This window comes from Neopsephotus bourkii, unplaced genomic scaffold, assembly GCF_033783945.1.
Source record: "Neopsephotus bourkii isolate Nb327-2 ecotype Australia unplaced genomic scaffold, CSIRO-AGI_Nbou_v1 NB_1589, whole genome shotgun sequence".
Classification (NCBI taxonomy): domain Eukaryota; kingdom Metazoa; phylum Chordata; class Aves; order Psittaciformes; family Psittacidae; genus Neopsephotus; species Neopsephotus bourkii.
The window spans coordinates 5040571-5056694 of NW_026902065.1; the positions used below are offsets into that span (position 1 = coordinate 5040571).

The 16124-nt window shown below is 39.9% G+C and overlaps 1 protein-coding gene across 6 annotated transcripts in view; it reads left to right on the top strand.

The window, feature by feature from the left end:
* Nucleotides 1-16124, top strand: part of KIAA1549 (KIAA1549 ortholog) — a 146222-nt gene that overhangs the window by 118571 nt on the left and 11527 nt on the right. For 3 of the 6 annotated variants that reach the window (XR_009728272.1, XM_061371904.1, XM_061371908.1), the window contains exons 12-18: nt 3245-3369; nt 5303-5317; nt 8690-8895; nt 10548-10771; nt 12194-12338; nt 14007-14336; nt 15263-15315. Coding sequence is in view for 5 of the 6 variants with exons in the window: in XM_061371904.1 (XP_061227888.1) it covers nt 3245-3369; nt 5303-5317; nt 8690-8895; nt 10548-10771; nt 12194-12338; nt 14007-14336; nt 15263-15315 (1098 nt within the window). In the remaining variant the exon portion in view is untranslated. The remainder of the gene's footprint in view (nt 1-3244; nt 3370-5302; nt 5318-8689; nt 8896-10547; nt 10772-12193; nt 12339-14006; nt 14337-15262; nt 15316-16124) is intronic. The other 3 variants (XM_061371906.1, XM_061371905.1, XM_061371907.1) reach the window with 3 other exon arrangements.

Here is a 16124-nt window from a genome sequence, read left to right on the forward strand (position 1 = left end):
GAAAAATATGTTCCAGAGCTCTGGCACTTGTGTTTGCTAGTGGGCTGTCAGAGTTATACCTCACTACCCCTGAGTACAAGGTTGTGAGAATTTTGTATCCGTTTTTCTCTTAAAGGCAACATGCCTAGTGAAGAGGGGTATTTAAGACCTTACTAGGTTGGCTGGAGTCCAGTAACTGCTTGTTCAGTGGAAACACCAAGTGTATGTTTCCTGATGCATTTTCTTTGTACTGATCTCTAGCTACTAAGGCAACAGATGGTTAAAAACAAACAAAAACCATTGACAAATAGCGGTGTGTTTCAATAATATTAATAGTGATCAATAAGTGTATGATAAGTTGGAATTTCCAGAAATAAGCAGTATCTCAAAAATTTAGGGAAGATGCAAGAGTCTTTCTACTTGTGGTTATATGGTTGCTGTCATAGCAAACCAGCTTTGGTCAGGAAAAGGAGTAATAATTTATAGCTGAGAAAATGAAGAAGTGTGTGTCAGCCTTCAGCAGTGATTTCATACCTTTCCCAATAATCGAATTACGTGAATGTACCTTGCTGGAAAGGACTCTGTTTGTTGAACAGGCATTGTTAACAGCTATGCAGGAAAGAAAGATCTGTGCATTAAAAAAGGGTAAGTGGGAAGGTAAATGGTGGGGAAAAAAATGGAGCCCTGAGGAATGCCTTGATGAGTCACAAACAGCTCCTCACTGCTGAGCTGCTCTGTGTTCCACTTCCCAGTAATTCTTTTTCCCTTCCCTCTCGTACTTTTGTACCCCTTCGTCTCCACCTCTGTCTCCTCTGTGCTTTTACCTATGTGCTGTTGCATGGTGGGAGGACAAAAAACCCGGAAACAACAACCAAAGGCACAGTTCAATGAGCTTAGAAAGAAAACAGTGATGGTTCTGAATGAGCTGCAGGTCTCTCTGGTACAGATTGCTACCCTGCTTAACCTTCTGTGCTTCCTCTAAAGCCCCAGTTGTCCAAAGATCCTCACTTCGTCTTCCCTATGTAGGCTTTGTAAAGGTCAGTTTCCACCTTCCCAGATGTCTAGCCTGTCTTCTGAATGCCTATAGGCCTTGCAAGTAGTAGACTACCCGTGGGAAAATAATGGAAAATAATGGAAGTAAAATTAGCTAACTCAATTTTGGTGTAGCTTAAATAAATATAAATCAGAAGGACAGTGTTACTTCTAAAAACTTCAAAAGTGGCCTAAGACAGAGATGATACTTAGCGGGAGGGGAAGGCATCTATATTCACATGGACGTAAGTATAAGAAAGAAATTTAAACTTGAGGCTGTTACTGTATTGCATCTGGAATAATTCAGAAAATGAAGCAGGAAAAATTCTCAGAAGCCAACATTTAGTGCCTTCCCAGAAGACAATAATGAATCATTGATCAAATTTGGAACAAAGATGTTTCTTTTTCTTAATAGCATCTAAATTCAAATACTTCAAAATGTTTTCGAAAGAGAATTTCCCGCCTCTCCCTCATCATCCCTTAAGAGCAAATTTCCCTTTAGGCCTAACTATGGAGATGTTACCATCATCTCCCTAGCATGCTGACATGCATATGTCAGCTTGAGATTTAAACATTTACTCCCTGAGGCAGAAGTTGAAATGTGAAATGATAGCATAGTGTCTTAGGTTGCTTTTAGATGTTTTCCAATTCATGTGGAAATATAAAACGCAGTTCATCACAATGCAATTCAGGACTGTATGGTGCATGCCAGGAAATACAGTGGTCATGTGAGTACACATTCTGAACCTGTAAAAACAACAAATAAGAAACATAATCAAGTTCAGACAGCACAGCATCTCTAGGCTCCAGCTGAGAGTTGGACCTGTTGTTTTGGGTTGAGGAGGTACAACTGCATATTCCTTAGCACATACAAAGAATGACTGATGTTGACTCAGCACTGTTTATGCTCTTATAGTTTGTTTAATGATAATTTAGATAGACTGATGAAAGAGTGTGAAGGAATACAAAGCACAGTGAGGTGAAACAAAGCGAGTAGCAGATGCAGAAATGGAATGCCAGCCTTATACTATGTTGAATCAAAACAGTGGTGATGGAGACAATAGCTCTGCCCACCCCGCTCCACCTTAGAAAGAGGAAAAGATGCAATAATGTAGATCTGTAAGGTCATTGAGAACCATTTCTCCTATTTTCCCTGTTTATTTTGTTTTTGTTTTTGTTTTTTTTTTTAATTAGAATGTGACCATTTAGTGCTACAGCACTGCAGAAACGAATGAAATACAGAGTTCAATTAGCAGTGCATTGCTCAGGGAGGGGAAAAAAGAGCTGAATTGAGAGCATTGCCTGCTGCAAGGAGTGGGTTTAACTTTCAATGAACTTGTCTGGCTAGGTATAGTTATCTCAGTTCTGTGTGCTCTAGGCAGGTTGGTGTTTAGCCAACAGCCTCAGAAACTAGTTCAGATTCCATCTAGCCCAAGGAAATCTTGCACTCAACAGCATTAATGCACAGACAAGTGCACGCTTTCAGTGATTAACTCCCTGCAGGGATGGAATATGCATGTTCACATGACAAAATGGTCACCAGAGACACTCGGACTGATCCCATATGAAAAGACAGGCTTTGGTGTCAGTTGAGCAGTAGTGTATGCCCTATATTTTTGTTATTTCTATCCTATCTGGATAATTTTACATCTGAAGTATTCTGTTGGGGAAAATCACAGTATTTCTTTGTATTTTTATGTAATTGCCTGCAAAAACTATGAACACTGAGATTGTAATTTGCAAATAACAAGTATTTTTAAGAATCTTACAACTGCATGGGATAAGTACATAAAATAGCATTTTTAGTGGGTCCACATTTAACTAGTCAGGAAAATAATCACATAGACTTGTAGTGTTAGCAAGAGAACACCAAGTTAGCAAGTTTTAATATTAGAGTAATTACCTGTGTGGGATTCTTATTTCTAAAATAATTCTTTCCTTCCTGAAAAGTAAGCTGCTACTTACGGAGTTTTTTCTTGAAGTGTATTTTAAAGGAAGGATTAGTTAATGATATCACATGTGAATCCTCTTGCAGTCAATTTTCAAATGCAACAACAGTAGCATTATGGCAATGAATATCTAACTATGATAATTTAGTATAAATTTACTTATAAACAGAGGAAAACATTAGCAGTCTTCACAAGATACTTTAGCACAGGATTCTTTTTGTGTGAGAACTGTGCCCTTTGCAAACTTAAGTGTTGGTTTGTTTATTTTTTAATGTTTGTGGCAGGGTTTCACCATCAGATGCTGACTCCACAGCAAGTGAACAATCCAGCGGGAGGGAGACAGGAGAAGAAACTGCAAGACCATCAACAGTTACAAACGAGGGCAAACCACGCAGAGCAGTGAAGAAGGGTTTGTTACTCTATTTTTCTCTTGAAGAATTACTCTGGTGCTGTAACTTTCCTAAATTCATCTTTGGCTGTTAATTTTTCTGGTTTATGTCATGGAAATTTTTCATCCTCTCCTTTTTGGTTCAGTTTCTTCTGTTGAAACTGAAGATCTACACATTCCTTCCATTCCAGCAAGCTTTTGAAATGAATGGCTTAGCAGGAACAAATCTTCCCTCCTTTCTCTCCCACATGCCTCCCGGCAAGCCTCTTTCCATTTAGGCCTAATTATGGTTCTCCTGGTAGCAATCTTGCAGGCAGTTACACGGGCAGCAGAGGTCACAGCAGGATTTGATACAGCACGGATATATGTAATTGCAACTTTCAAAAAAGGGAGATTAAAAAGGAGACCAGAGAGGTAAAAGTTTTACAAATAAGTTCTAATTCAGGCATCAAATGCCTTCATGATTGTGCTTTAGAAAGGTGAAGATCCAGTGCCAATACATTAATAACAATGACTTTGTTTTAGTTTTGTAAATAACCATCTTGCTTCCAGTTAAGTGCCACCATTTGTCATGGATGTACCTAAGATATATTTCTTTCCTCATTGAAAAGTTGATAAAACACTTCAAACCCACTTCCACTTTTTAATAAACGCGTTCTTTTAAATTCTTTTCCAGTTTAAAAGTGTGTGGCTAACTGTGCCTGCACAAAAAAAAAAGTGTTTTTTCTGAGAGCCTTTTGGGTTTAGATGGTTTGCTTCTTGCTTAAAGTTTTAGTTACCAGATCTTTACCTTAAATCACAATAGTCTTCAAAGAGAAAATTTTGGTACTGAATATCTGGTAAAGGAGTTTATGATACCCCATCTGTTCTTAATTCACATGGCCTTGATTGCAGCAGAAACTAAGAAGAAAATACTGACCCCAGTGTGAGCAGTCTTTTAGTGTATTGAGTGCTTTTCCACGCACTCTGAAATACCAGCTGAGATGTACGGATGACTGTGGAGGAATACAGTACGTGTGAAATTCAGACCATAGCAGGCAATCTTCATTTTTTGCTTATGTTGAAGAAATTTGATGTAAGATAGCTCATACGACCTCCTCGCTCTTGGGTGGCTATACAGCAAGTTAAATAATACATGATTCTTAAACTTTCATAATACGGACTATTCCTGGAACAGCCAGGGTTGTGGAGCAGGCTTTCCTCTGCAATGAACATGTAAGGAAACAAAGCATAGGATCTTCTGATGTGCCTAGGAAACTATATTTCTCAATAATTCAGTAGGCAGTGTATGCTAGATGTACTTTACACAATTTACAAAGATACTGTACTGATGCTGTATGTATTTTAAGCGCCTTAGGTTTGCTCTCAGGACCAGAAATCATGTCCAAGTAAATGTATAGAAAAACAATTATGCTATGACAGAGCTCACCTTAGGATGGTTTATGAGTTGCACCAACCTATCTAACTCCAATTCTGTTGCCCTGATTTAGTGTTATCCCATTTCTTCTTTCATGGGAAATCCATTTTCCATCTGGCTTAAAACTTTATGTAGGGTTTAACATTTCCTTTTGTATAGAAGTATTAGGTATTGCTGCATCTCAACTATCTGGCAAAGGCAGCAAGCATATTGTGTAAAATGTGTCTTTTTTACCTATCATGTCCTTACTGGATCAGATACTCTATTTTTTTCAGCATTTGGTGCCTTTAGGTTGGTAATCATAGGGACTATTTTTAGCATTCAAAATTGGAGGCACTGTCTGCAGAGAGCTCTCTGTTAAATGGCAGATTCAGCTCCCTTTTTGTGCAGCTGAGGCTTAGCAGTTTGATCCAAGTTCATGCATTTCATTCACAAGTAAATGCAATCATCTTACTGCTGTTTGCTCCAGTTGCCATTCCAGCTGAATTATTTGTAATAATTATTGTGTTGTCTCTTCTTTTTCCTTTATGTTGTCAGGAGCAAACAGAGTGGGTAAGTAACCAGAGCTCATAGCTGAGTACAGATACGAATAGGGGTGCTGGGGTAGCTACAATTACATATTAAGGATGGAAGGATTTGTCTTCTGAGTCTAAAAAAAAACCAAAATTGCTTTCCAGCTATTGAAGTATAAAAAAAAATAATCTCAGTAATGCAAATTATAGTCATCCAATTCAGGGACATTTTTTCTAATTTTCCTCCCAGTCCTTTCAAATTATTGAGGAAAACTTCAAAAGAAGCAAAACTGAGGCAGCTGTTGGTCCTGAAACTAGCTTTATATAAACAACTTAGAGGTATAGTTAATGTCTTTACTGGAAATCCAAGACAAACACCAGCTACCTGCAAAAAGCCGTATTTTCTCATTAACTAATGTTTTTCTGATCAGGATTGGCTGATTTTCTAACCATAGCAAAGATGGGGCAGGAGAAAGCTGACACTCTCTTTAATAATGCATACCATATCTAGTAATAAATTAAAGACCCTGTCCTCTGATAGCAGTTTCCATCTTACAGTAGTAAAGAAGGGTGGGTATAAGGCTGGCTATGATGCTTTCCATTGTTGCGTTTGTACAAGTGACTAATGAGAGTCATGATGTACTGGGATACAAAGAAACTGAAATTTATCTGAAACTGCATATTCTGACATGATTCAAATACCAGTGGACCAGTGAAAGATTCCCATTGACTACCTGATTTCGTATTAGGCTTTATGCACTGTGGTTGCTGTGTCCCTTGTTTTTATTTCAAGAGGGTGCAGGAAGCAATAGCCTTTCCTTATCTCCAGCTGTATTGCTTTTCATACAAAATCATAGCTTCCTGCAGAGCAATTAATTTTCTTGATACTTCAATTAGTAGTTTCAAGCCAGGGAAGAGTGATGGACACTGATCCTGACATGTGACCTATATGGGCTAGTTGTTTAAATATGTTCTGTCCAGTATTTGGACAGAACGCATCTTCATTATTTTTTAGGCTCAACTGTATAGTCTGAGATCAAAATTTAATTCATATAGTGCTATCTGACTGCTTTATAAGGTAGATTTTCTAACCATGGACAATAGCATAAGAATCTTGAAGTAAGAGACCTTTCTTATTCACTGTGTCAGAACTTCTAAAGGAACTCATTTGTGTGTTGAGTTAGAAATCATTTCTCCTTTTGTTGTATGTGTACAGAACTGTGCAGTTCATGGATTTCATACTTAACTGTAATTCCATCTTAGTTTATACTTACAGACACATTCAGTGTATGCACACAAATTGGATCTAAAGGTCAGATGCAGCTTATGGGGTTTTTTGTGTGGGTGCGTCTTTTCTGCAAAAGAGGGTAACATATGATGTTATGGTAGACCAATACCAAATTTGGGGTATGGAACTTCTGGACAGTTTTACTAAATGAGTTTAAAAACCGTTCCAGCTAAGAGGCCTCTGCCAAGCACTTATTTATGTGCACAAAAGGAAAGGTTATGGATGAAATTATAAAGATTTAGAGTGAATGCTCAGCGTAATTTAATATATTGCACCTTGCTAATGAAGTAATATGAAAATAACCTTAAAATTTTATGTTGGAGGTCATTGAATTTTGAGAACTGATGGTAGACTGGAAAGGCTGGAAAGAATTACTGATACATGGGGAAGATGGGAAAGATGGATGCAGAAGTTCAGGCTTCCATTGCACTATAGGATTGCTCTGAGGGATTCACACTAACTACTAACTATCTTGTGCCCCTCACTGTGAGAGTCAGTGCTTGCATGCTTCCACAAAATACATGAATATGGGGCTGTGAAGATGACAAATGGTAAAGATCATATAAATAGCTACAGAAGCGAGAAGGATATATTTCATTTAGGCTCTGTGTCTTGCAGAACGTTTCAGGGACAGAAATCTTGAATGAAACTGTTTGCCTTCTTTTTAAGGACACATACAGGAAAGTCACATTTATAAATGATGCATACCATTTATAAATGTGCACATTTGAAATGCATTAATCAAATTTGAGAAGTATGAAAAATAAATTTTTTTCTTAGCTTGTGGCCAGATTTCTTTCCAGCCCAAAAGCAGTGTGCTGTGAATGTAATGAGCGATACCATGCCTTTCCTCTCCAACTCCCTTTTTGTGCTAGAAGAGGGAAGCAAAGGAATAAGTCATGTACACTAATCTTCTGCAGACTCCTCTTCTGAACCCTGTGCTTCATTACCAGCACAGGTCGCAAATTGATCAGAGCAGTGGCTGTTTTCCTTCTTGTCTGTTGGAGTTGGATCAGGTTCATCAACAATTAATCTGTATCGAAACAAATCAGATTCTCCTGATTTAAATCTGAGAACCACAGTCCATTATTAGAGTTCTGTGCAAGGACACAGAACTAAGCCCCTCTACGCTGTTGTGTTCCTGTATATGAAAAGTCACAAATCTTAATCCCTTATTGCTTGTATTTCATGGTGAAAAGCAGTTTAATAATTTGTGGCATTACCATGTGAACAAGACAAAAGGTTATTTTGCAAGTCTTCAGTAGTTTTTGCAAGCCTAATCCACATAATGGTTCCTGTTGTAGGCCTATCTCTAGAAAACATACAGACAAACTGAAAATCTTAATGTGCTTAACTGCAAACCACAGGGGTGATCCTTGATCCTACAGACTTCAAGTCTTGATGGAGGTGATCCATTTCTGTTGAAGTGATTAACTCTTGGCAGAACTAGGCCATGACATTCACTTGTATTGGTTTCCATAAGATCTCCTGCTGGTTGTGTTGGAGTTGATTTAACCTCTTCAGCAAATTACAACATGGCAATATTTGTGCTGCTTGCTCATTACTATACTAACAGTTTATCCTGTCACAGAGAAGAAAACTGCTTTAAAAGCTTTAATCAGTAAGATGTCTGCAAAATTCTTTGTGTTTTGTGTGAGTTTCTAATGGTATTTTTGTTTAGTTCATGTATCACTCCTCCTGTCTCTTAAGAAGTGCATTTTGCAGTGAGACATCTGTCATTGCTCTTTGAACCTCCATTTGAGGAATTTGCATCTCCTTAAGTACCGATAAGAGGAACCATTAGCAGTATGTACTTGAACAGCTTTTTATAGAGAAAAGTAGATTGAGATTTTGGTGGTTTGCAAATGCCAAGAGCTTGATTTACAGAAATGAAGAATGACAGCTCCCCTTCTGGAAATATAATGGAAAAATGTTTATAATTTGCAAACCACTGGGTAAACTTGTTGTGCATCAAATGTGAATCAGCTGGAAGGCCTATAGGGCAAATTAAACACAGATGGAAAACATGGCATAGTCTTGTAGTATAGCATCTGTAGAGCTTAATGTTTGACTGAGATAACCCTGGCAGCACTCCTTTACTCTGTATTTGTTCTGGTGATTTAGGACCTCCTCAGACCAGCAGTGGAAATGAGCAGCACTCATCAGCCTCTATCTTTGAACACGTCGATAGGATGTCACGTTCCTCAGATGCCAGCAGACGGGTGCCAAGCAAGATCCAGCTGATTGCTATGCAACCGATGGCAGCACCTCCGGTTCAGAACTCGGTGCTTTCTGATCGAGTAGCAGAGACCAACAAAATTAATAAAGAGGTATTTTTGCAGTGTTTTGAATGTTTGTGGAGGACTGCATGCCCAGCCAAGTGGGAAGTGAAAAGTATCCCATTTCTTCTTATCAGGAGTTCCTAAGGAATTAAGTTTGACAAGTTACAGGAATAATCCCTTTTCTGTCCAGAGAGGTAATCTGAACTGTTTTTAAGAGATGCCTAATCAAAACTTAAACACAGAGAGAGAAGCAAATTTAATGGTCAGGGTACCTTGTGTTGCCATCCTTTTGCTAGTCAGCAGGACATGACTTATGAGAGTAGTGTTAATTAATGGATGAGTATTGGAACATCTGGCCCGCCTTGGTTTTCATTCTACACTATTCTTCTGACTTTTCAGCAGCTCAGGATGTTGATATACAAACAAGTTATCTTCATATTCTGGGGTGTGAATTTGCAGCACATGCACTGCTTCCAACTTCCGATGTGTTTATCTGACAGTAAATACACAGAAACTTCCTGCTTTCTCTGAGGCTCATGTTACTGTCAGCAGAATATGAGCATGCCTGGGGCATCAAGAGAGACGGTAATGTGCTGTGAAACCATATCGTACTGGGCCTTACAGTACCTTGTACTGGGTGTAAGATGGCATCCTCTCATAATTCAGAGTGGAAGATTTACTGAAAACTTTAACTTCACTGTGTTAAGAAGTTTATGAGTACCTTACAGAAGAAAGGTAAATGTGTATATCCAGTATACACAGGCAAGGGGAGCTACAAAACAGAAATCCAGTATATGGGCAGAAGACATACAGTTCTAATTGTAAATGTAGACAGTAAATCTGGCTTGTGTCCTTTTCATAATTTTTCAGGATTTTCATGAGGGAATACACAAAACTCAAATTTTACTTGGTTTTTAATTTGCTGGTGCAGATGTGTTCAGAAACTAGTCCAGCACAGGCGGAGCAGTTGTTGCTACCTAATCTGGTGCCCAAGTGTTTTCCGTTGATATGATTTCAGTGAGTGTTGGGCCAGTGCTGCCATTATGATAGCTTTCTCCACATGATGACATGCTCCTCAGGGAATTAACAAAAAAGTGGGAGAGAGGCATGAAAACTCAGCCTGATGTAGAGCTGATAACACTTGTTCACCTAGGGATCTGGACCCTTGTATTGCTGCTCCATTTCTGCATCGCTTATGTTGGCCTGTCATGCTCAGCAGAAGCACTGAGTTATGATGAGCTCAGCGCTTTATGTTCTTGCTGCTTACATGATGAAGGTCATTAAAGGGAGTGGGTGACAGATTTCAACACCTGATCAAATGTATCTCTTTCTGACAAGCAAATGTAGATATAGCTTTTACTGATTTCTTTCAGAGCAGTGTCACTTCTGGCAGACAGCCAGAGTTTTTTGTGTTTTGTTAACAAACTGTCACCTCTCTCTAACTACACCTGCTGTTCTGGGAATCATACTGTGTTTAATAGTACATCTCCCTGGGGAGACAATGAAAATACTGCAAAATGTCCAAGAAAGAAAGTGTTTGCAAGTTGTGCGACTTGCTTTACTCCTTCAGAGATCTGGGGAGAGAGGGGAAGGAGAAAGGAAGGGGAAGCCAAGGATCTGAGGAAAAGAGGTTTACAGAAGAGCAGCAAAAAGCTCTGTTGCGAAAACTACTCTTTCCCCGCCCCCCTTCCTTCTTTAAGATACAAACAGCCCTGAGGCATAAATCTGAGATTGAGCACCACCGCAATAAGATTCGTCTTCGCGCCAAGCGCAAAGGGCACTACGAATTTCCAGTGGTGGATGACGTGGTGGTGGTGGACTCCAAAGAACAGCACAGAATATATCGCAAGGCACAGATGCAGATTGACAAGATCTTGGACCCTGGAGGCAGTGTGCCTACTGTCTTCATAGAGCCGAGGAAGAGGTAGGCATTTTAAAGATGGGAAAAAGTTTGAGTTGTTTAAAATGGTATTTAGTTTAGTATATGCCAGTATTTTTGTTTTCATATTATTCTTTTACAAGCTCTCAACAGTGAATTCTTGAGAAATAAACCCAAATGTATGAAAACTGTCTTAAAACAATTTAGCATTTGCTTTGCCATTTGTTTGAATAATTCTTATGTGATGATGGGGGATTAAGATTTCAGTATAAGTAGTAAAAAAAGATACATGGAAAATATAAACTTGCAAGAAAGAGTATTTTCATAAAGGGGGGGAAAGACCACAGAATCATGGTTCGGGTGGAATGGTTTGGGTTGGAAGACACCTTAAATGTCATCCAACCCCCCTGCCACAGGCAGGGACACCTTCCACTAGACCAGGTTGCTCAAAGCCGCATCCAACATGGCCTTAAGCACTGCCAGCGATGGGGCAGCCACAGCTTCTCTGGGCACCCTGTGCCAGTGCCTCACCACCTTCATAGTGAAGAATTTCTTCCTAATACCTAACCTAAATCTCTCCTCTTTCAGTTTAAAGCCATCATCCCTTGTCTTGTCACTACATGCCCTTGTAAAAAGTCCCTCTCCAGATTTCTTGTAGGCCCCCTTTAGGTACTAGAAGCTGCTGTAAGGTCTCTCCTGAGCCTTCCCTTCTCCAGGCTGAACAACCCCAACTTTCAACCTCTCTTCATAGGAGAGGTGCTTCAGCCCTCCCTTGAACAACTTAAAAAGCTTGAAGATTCTGCATTTTAATGTCAAACTCACAAATCAAGGAGATAACCTTTCATGTATTCCCTCTGGGTAGAGTGTCACAGACCTGCCTCCCTGGCCTTTTCAGAGAAAGTCTTCTCTGAACTCTGTTTATGAATACTGGCACTTTGCTCCCAGAGCACTGGTACCCTGTAACTGCTTCTGCACTGACAGAAAGTACTTTTTCTCTAGCTACATGGGTTCCATAGCTTGTATGCCTCGTAGGGTTAAACCCAACAATGCCAAGCGCAGACCTTTGTTGGCAGATCTTTATGGTCTGTTCTGCTGCTGCAGATGTGTTGACATTGGTCTGAAAGATCAGGAGAAGCACTGGGGGAAGGCTGGAGCACAAACAACTTTGAAAGATAAATTTAGAAGGGATGTGACAGTGGAGAGAGTTTGAAGGAGGAATAAGGCAGTTTGGAGAGCTGCCAATGAGAGAAAGGCAGGAGTCAGACTCAAGGCTACCTAATGGGAGTGGCATTAAAAAAAATGGGAAAGGGAAGAGAAACAGGGCTGAGGCAAGCATGACTTGGAGGGAATGGGCAAAGGAGTTTAGCCTTGAGTGGGATGCAAAGAAGAATTGCAAGAAGAAATGTGATCATGGTTGTCTTGTTTTTTTTGTTCTTTCTCTCTGCTTTTTGTTTTCCTCCTGTTAAGTTCTCGCGCAAAACGTTCTCCCAAGCAGCGCCGGCGACATCAGATAAATGGGAGTCCAATTGATGCAGAAAAGGACAGGTTAATCACAACTGACAGTGATGGGACATACAAAAGGCCCCCAGGAGTCAATAATTCTGCATATATTGTATGTATGTCTCTTGAATGACAGGAGTGTTCTGATAATTGTAATTACAGTTGTGACACTGGGAGGTTTTTTGCTTTCTGGCTATGGTCTATATGGGTAGTTTCAGTCCTGTGTAGTTAGCGTGTAAATCAAAGTGAAACAGGGATTTCATTGGCAGTTTGTCAGTATTAAGCAGTAAAATTCTGCCAAGTATTCCTTGATATTAAAGAGGCCAAGAACCAAAATCTTGTTTTCATTAATGTCACTGTATTATGCATATGAAAGTGTGCTTGGCATGTTCTGCAATATCTTGAACATAGTTTCACTCTAGTCCAATTTGCTGGATGTTATATATTCATATGTTACAGAAAATTTCTTCCTTTGGTCTCGCAGAGTAGAAGACTCAGTTCCTTTCATGAGAAATATTCTCATCTTTCAAATGTGGGAATTAATTATTAATGAAAGAGAAACATGTCTTTGTACTACAGTAACTTGAAACAATTCTATGCAATGTCTTGCAAATTAATTTTGCTTCCTGTCTGAAAAAAACAAAGACACTGGAGAATGCTTCTGTTCAATCATATCCATGTCACAGACTCTATTTAGGCATCTTTAACCACTTCTGAGCAGACTTTACTAAGCCTAATGCTAATATTGGAAACCCCTGGACAATTTTCATCTTGCAAGATGGCTTATTAATGTTTAAGAATTTCACCATTAACTGCATATGCAGTCAGGTGACTACAATGTCTATTTCTGCAGTTTCCCTCTGCCTTCAAACAAGACTGTAATGATTTTAATGTCATGCTGCAGCAGAATGAATTATCATCTGAAGCTGTTTAATTAAGACATGTCACACAGAAAACTCAGCCCCTTTGGCATCTGTAGCAAGAAAGTACTTGGAATGCTAAGTTCCTGATAAAGTAGAGGCTTTTGCATCTTGATGACTGATTTTGCAGTTGGCATGCAGTGGTAAGAATGAGCTTTGATAATAAGTCTGTTGCTGCAAAGCTCATTTAATTTCCTGTTACTGATGAACAATAAGCCTGTGTTGTAACATCCCACGTAGTAATTGCGATGCATGCCTCAGGTATTGCTGCTGTGAAGTACTTGTATAAATCCCATTCAGGTGATGCACCCAAATTCAAGTTCCATGCAGGTATCCACTTAATTGCATAACAGTTCCATTTGTGTGGTTTCCTGAGAGATAATAATGCCAGTTTAATATTACTGCTGACGTGGTCAGTTGTAAGCTAAAGACTGAATTCATTTCTTGGAACTGCAAAAGCTGCAGAGAAGTCAGAGATGTAGACAGAGCTGATTGTCTTTTTTCTGGGTGGAGTAGATGCTTTCTATATGACTTCATTATGTGCTTGCAAACCACAAGATATTTCTGTTACAGCCAAGTTAACTCCTGCAAAAGGCTCTGCTGTCTTGTCTGAGATCAGAGTCTCACAGATGACAGTGAAGTATTTACACAGTTAGCATCATGCATGTGCATGCATATGTGCATGTAGAAGTGGGGAGGGTAAAGGGCAAGGTTTGTCCACTGCTGGCACTTGTACCATTTATTTCATTGTGGTTTTGGCAAAGAAAATGTTGGTCAGACTTAAGGCCCACAGGGGCTTGGAAGCTGGCTGATTAGATCTTCTCTGTGGCTGCCCTTCACCTTCTTTCTGTTTTCTCCAGTCTGACCCAGACTTGCCTCCTGAACCTCAGACATCTTCTTCAGCTGATGTGGGGAAGTTCCCCGGCCTGTCTTCCCACCCAGTCTCCCAGTACATCCCACCGCAGCCATCCATTGAAGAGGCTCGGCAAACCATGCACTCGCTGCTGGATGATGCTTTTGCGCTGGTGGCTCCCAGTAGCCAAGCAGCCAATTCCACTGCCATCGCACCACCCGGGGTCTCTGCAGGACAGCCGGTAAACAACACTCCTGCTCGAGCAGGGAGGGAAACCACATGTACCCAGTGGGGATCACCTTATGGTCCAACTCAGGCAGTAAACAACCCATTTAATGTGAGTGATGCAAGTTAAAAGGCTTTTCTGAGCAGGTAGCTCGCACCAGTTGAGCGATGGTCACTGTTATTGTGCCCTTGCCATCAGGACTTATCACGAATGTGGATCAGTTTCTGGAACCAGGAGAATTCAGAAATGACCATCAGAAGATGGTGAACTTGCTTTTTAAGCAATACATTTAGGTCTTTTTCCCTTTTCCCATTCCTACCACAAGACAAGATAGTTCTCCTACTTTAGGATAACTTTTCTGTTCTTCCCAGTTATAATCTTTCACAGAGCAGTCTTGTTATGCCCAAGAGTAAAACTTTATTTTTTTTAAATGCGCATGCTAGTTCATATTTTGACAATGAAAAAAAGAGTGTAGTGGGCTTAGGTCATATTTTTCAGCAGGGTATTCAAAAGCTTTCAGGAAGTGGCAGATAGGGAAGCAGTATTTCTGTGTATGATTCTTTTGCATTTTATGGAGCACCGAGACACATGGATAGTCTTTTACGTCATCTCCATTTCTACAACAATTCAGTACAAGTTTCATAATGCCATTGGACTGTTCAGTCCGAGTCCCATGGTCTCTGCTGCAATCTGATGCTGGTTGAGGTATAGAGATTTCCAAATACAAAGCTTGGTTTTCTGGAAGTTTTAAGCTAAGCAGACTTTGGAGAAGCCCTTGATCTTCTGCAAGTGAGAGAAAGTATTTCTGAAAGGTTCTTAAGTTAAGCCTCTGATGAGACAGAAGAGACTGCTAACCACTGTAGCAGCAATTCACAGGTCTTCTTGTGCTTCTGGGTTTGTAGAACCAAGGTCTTGATGCAACCAAGTCACACATACAGATCTAGTGATCTCTGCCATTCATCACTTAAAAGACTAACAGTGGACTTCCCAGGGCATGCGTTTTTATTTTAATTTGGTTTTTTTTGTTCTTCTCACAGAGATACGTGGAATTTGGAATGACTCCGCCAACAGCACCAGGTCTCCTACCAAGGTAGCTTTTCACTGATAGAATTATCATTTAATATTCCTCAAGGGTTCTTACTGGCACTGGTATATTATTATGCAAAGTACTGTATAAATGGGAAGTAACAAGAGTCCAGATCCAGCCTGTGTAATTTATTTATGTAGCATGAATGACATATATATGCTGTGTGGAATCCAAGCCTCCATGTAAAAGAAATACATTTCTATCCCCTTGGCTATAGAGATATCCTTCCAAATACTGCATAAACCACTGAGTTTCAGCTTTTAGAGTGCCTGAAACAGTTACTCAGATGCATGTCATTCTCCCAGTATTCTTGCTTTCATCTTGTTTTGTAGCCTCAGGGCAATGCTCACTCTCAAAAGCTTTCACATGGCTAGCAGAGTCATTCTATTTTTAACCAAGTTGAGAACAAATTTCAGAGTATGGTGACCCTCCCACACAAAACCTGCCCTGCAGGCCTATTATTAAAATCAGGGGAAAGAGCAAATTTTCTGTCTTCTCCTGGTCTTGCTGTGGTAGAATCATGCAAAGAGAAGAAAACAGCTGTCCAGTGACTGTCAATTCCATGTTTGGTGTCTGTATTTTAACTACACATGAGGCTGGACTCTTGACTCCTCATGGTTACCACTGTGGTCAGACTTGTCTCACCCTCTCCAAACTGCTGCAACTCACCTAGATGGTGAAATGGTGGCCTCTTGCTGCTCTCCCATTACCTTCTTACAGCTCTCCATGTAAGATGAAATCCCACTGGTATCCATATCATTCATTAGATTTCACCTAAAGTCTTCACTGCCTTAGGAACTCGATGGTAAAAT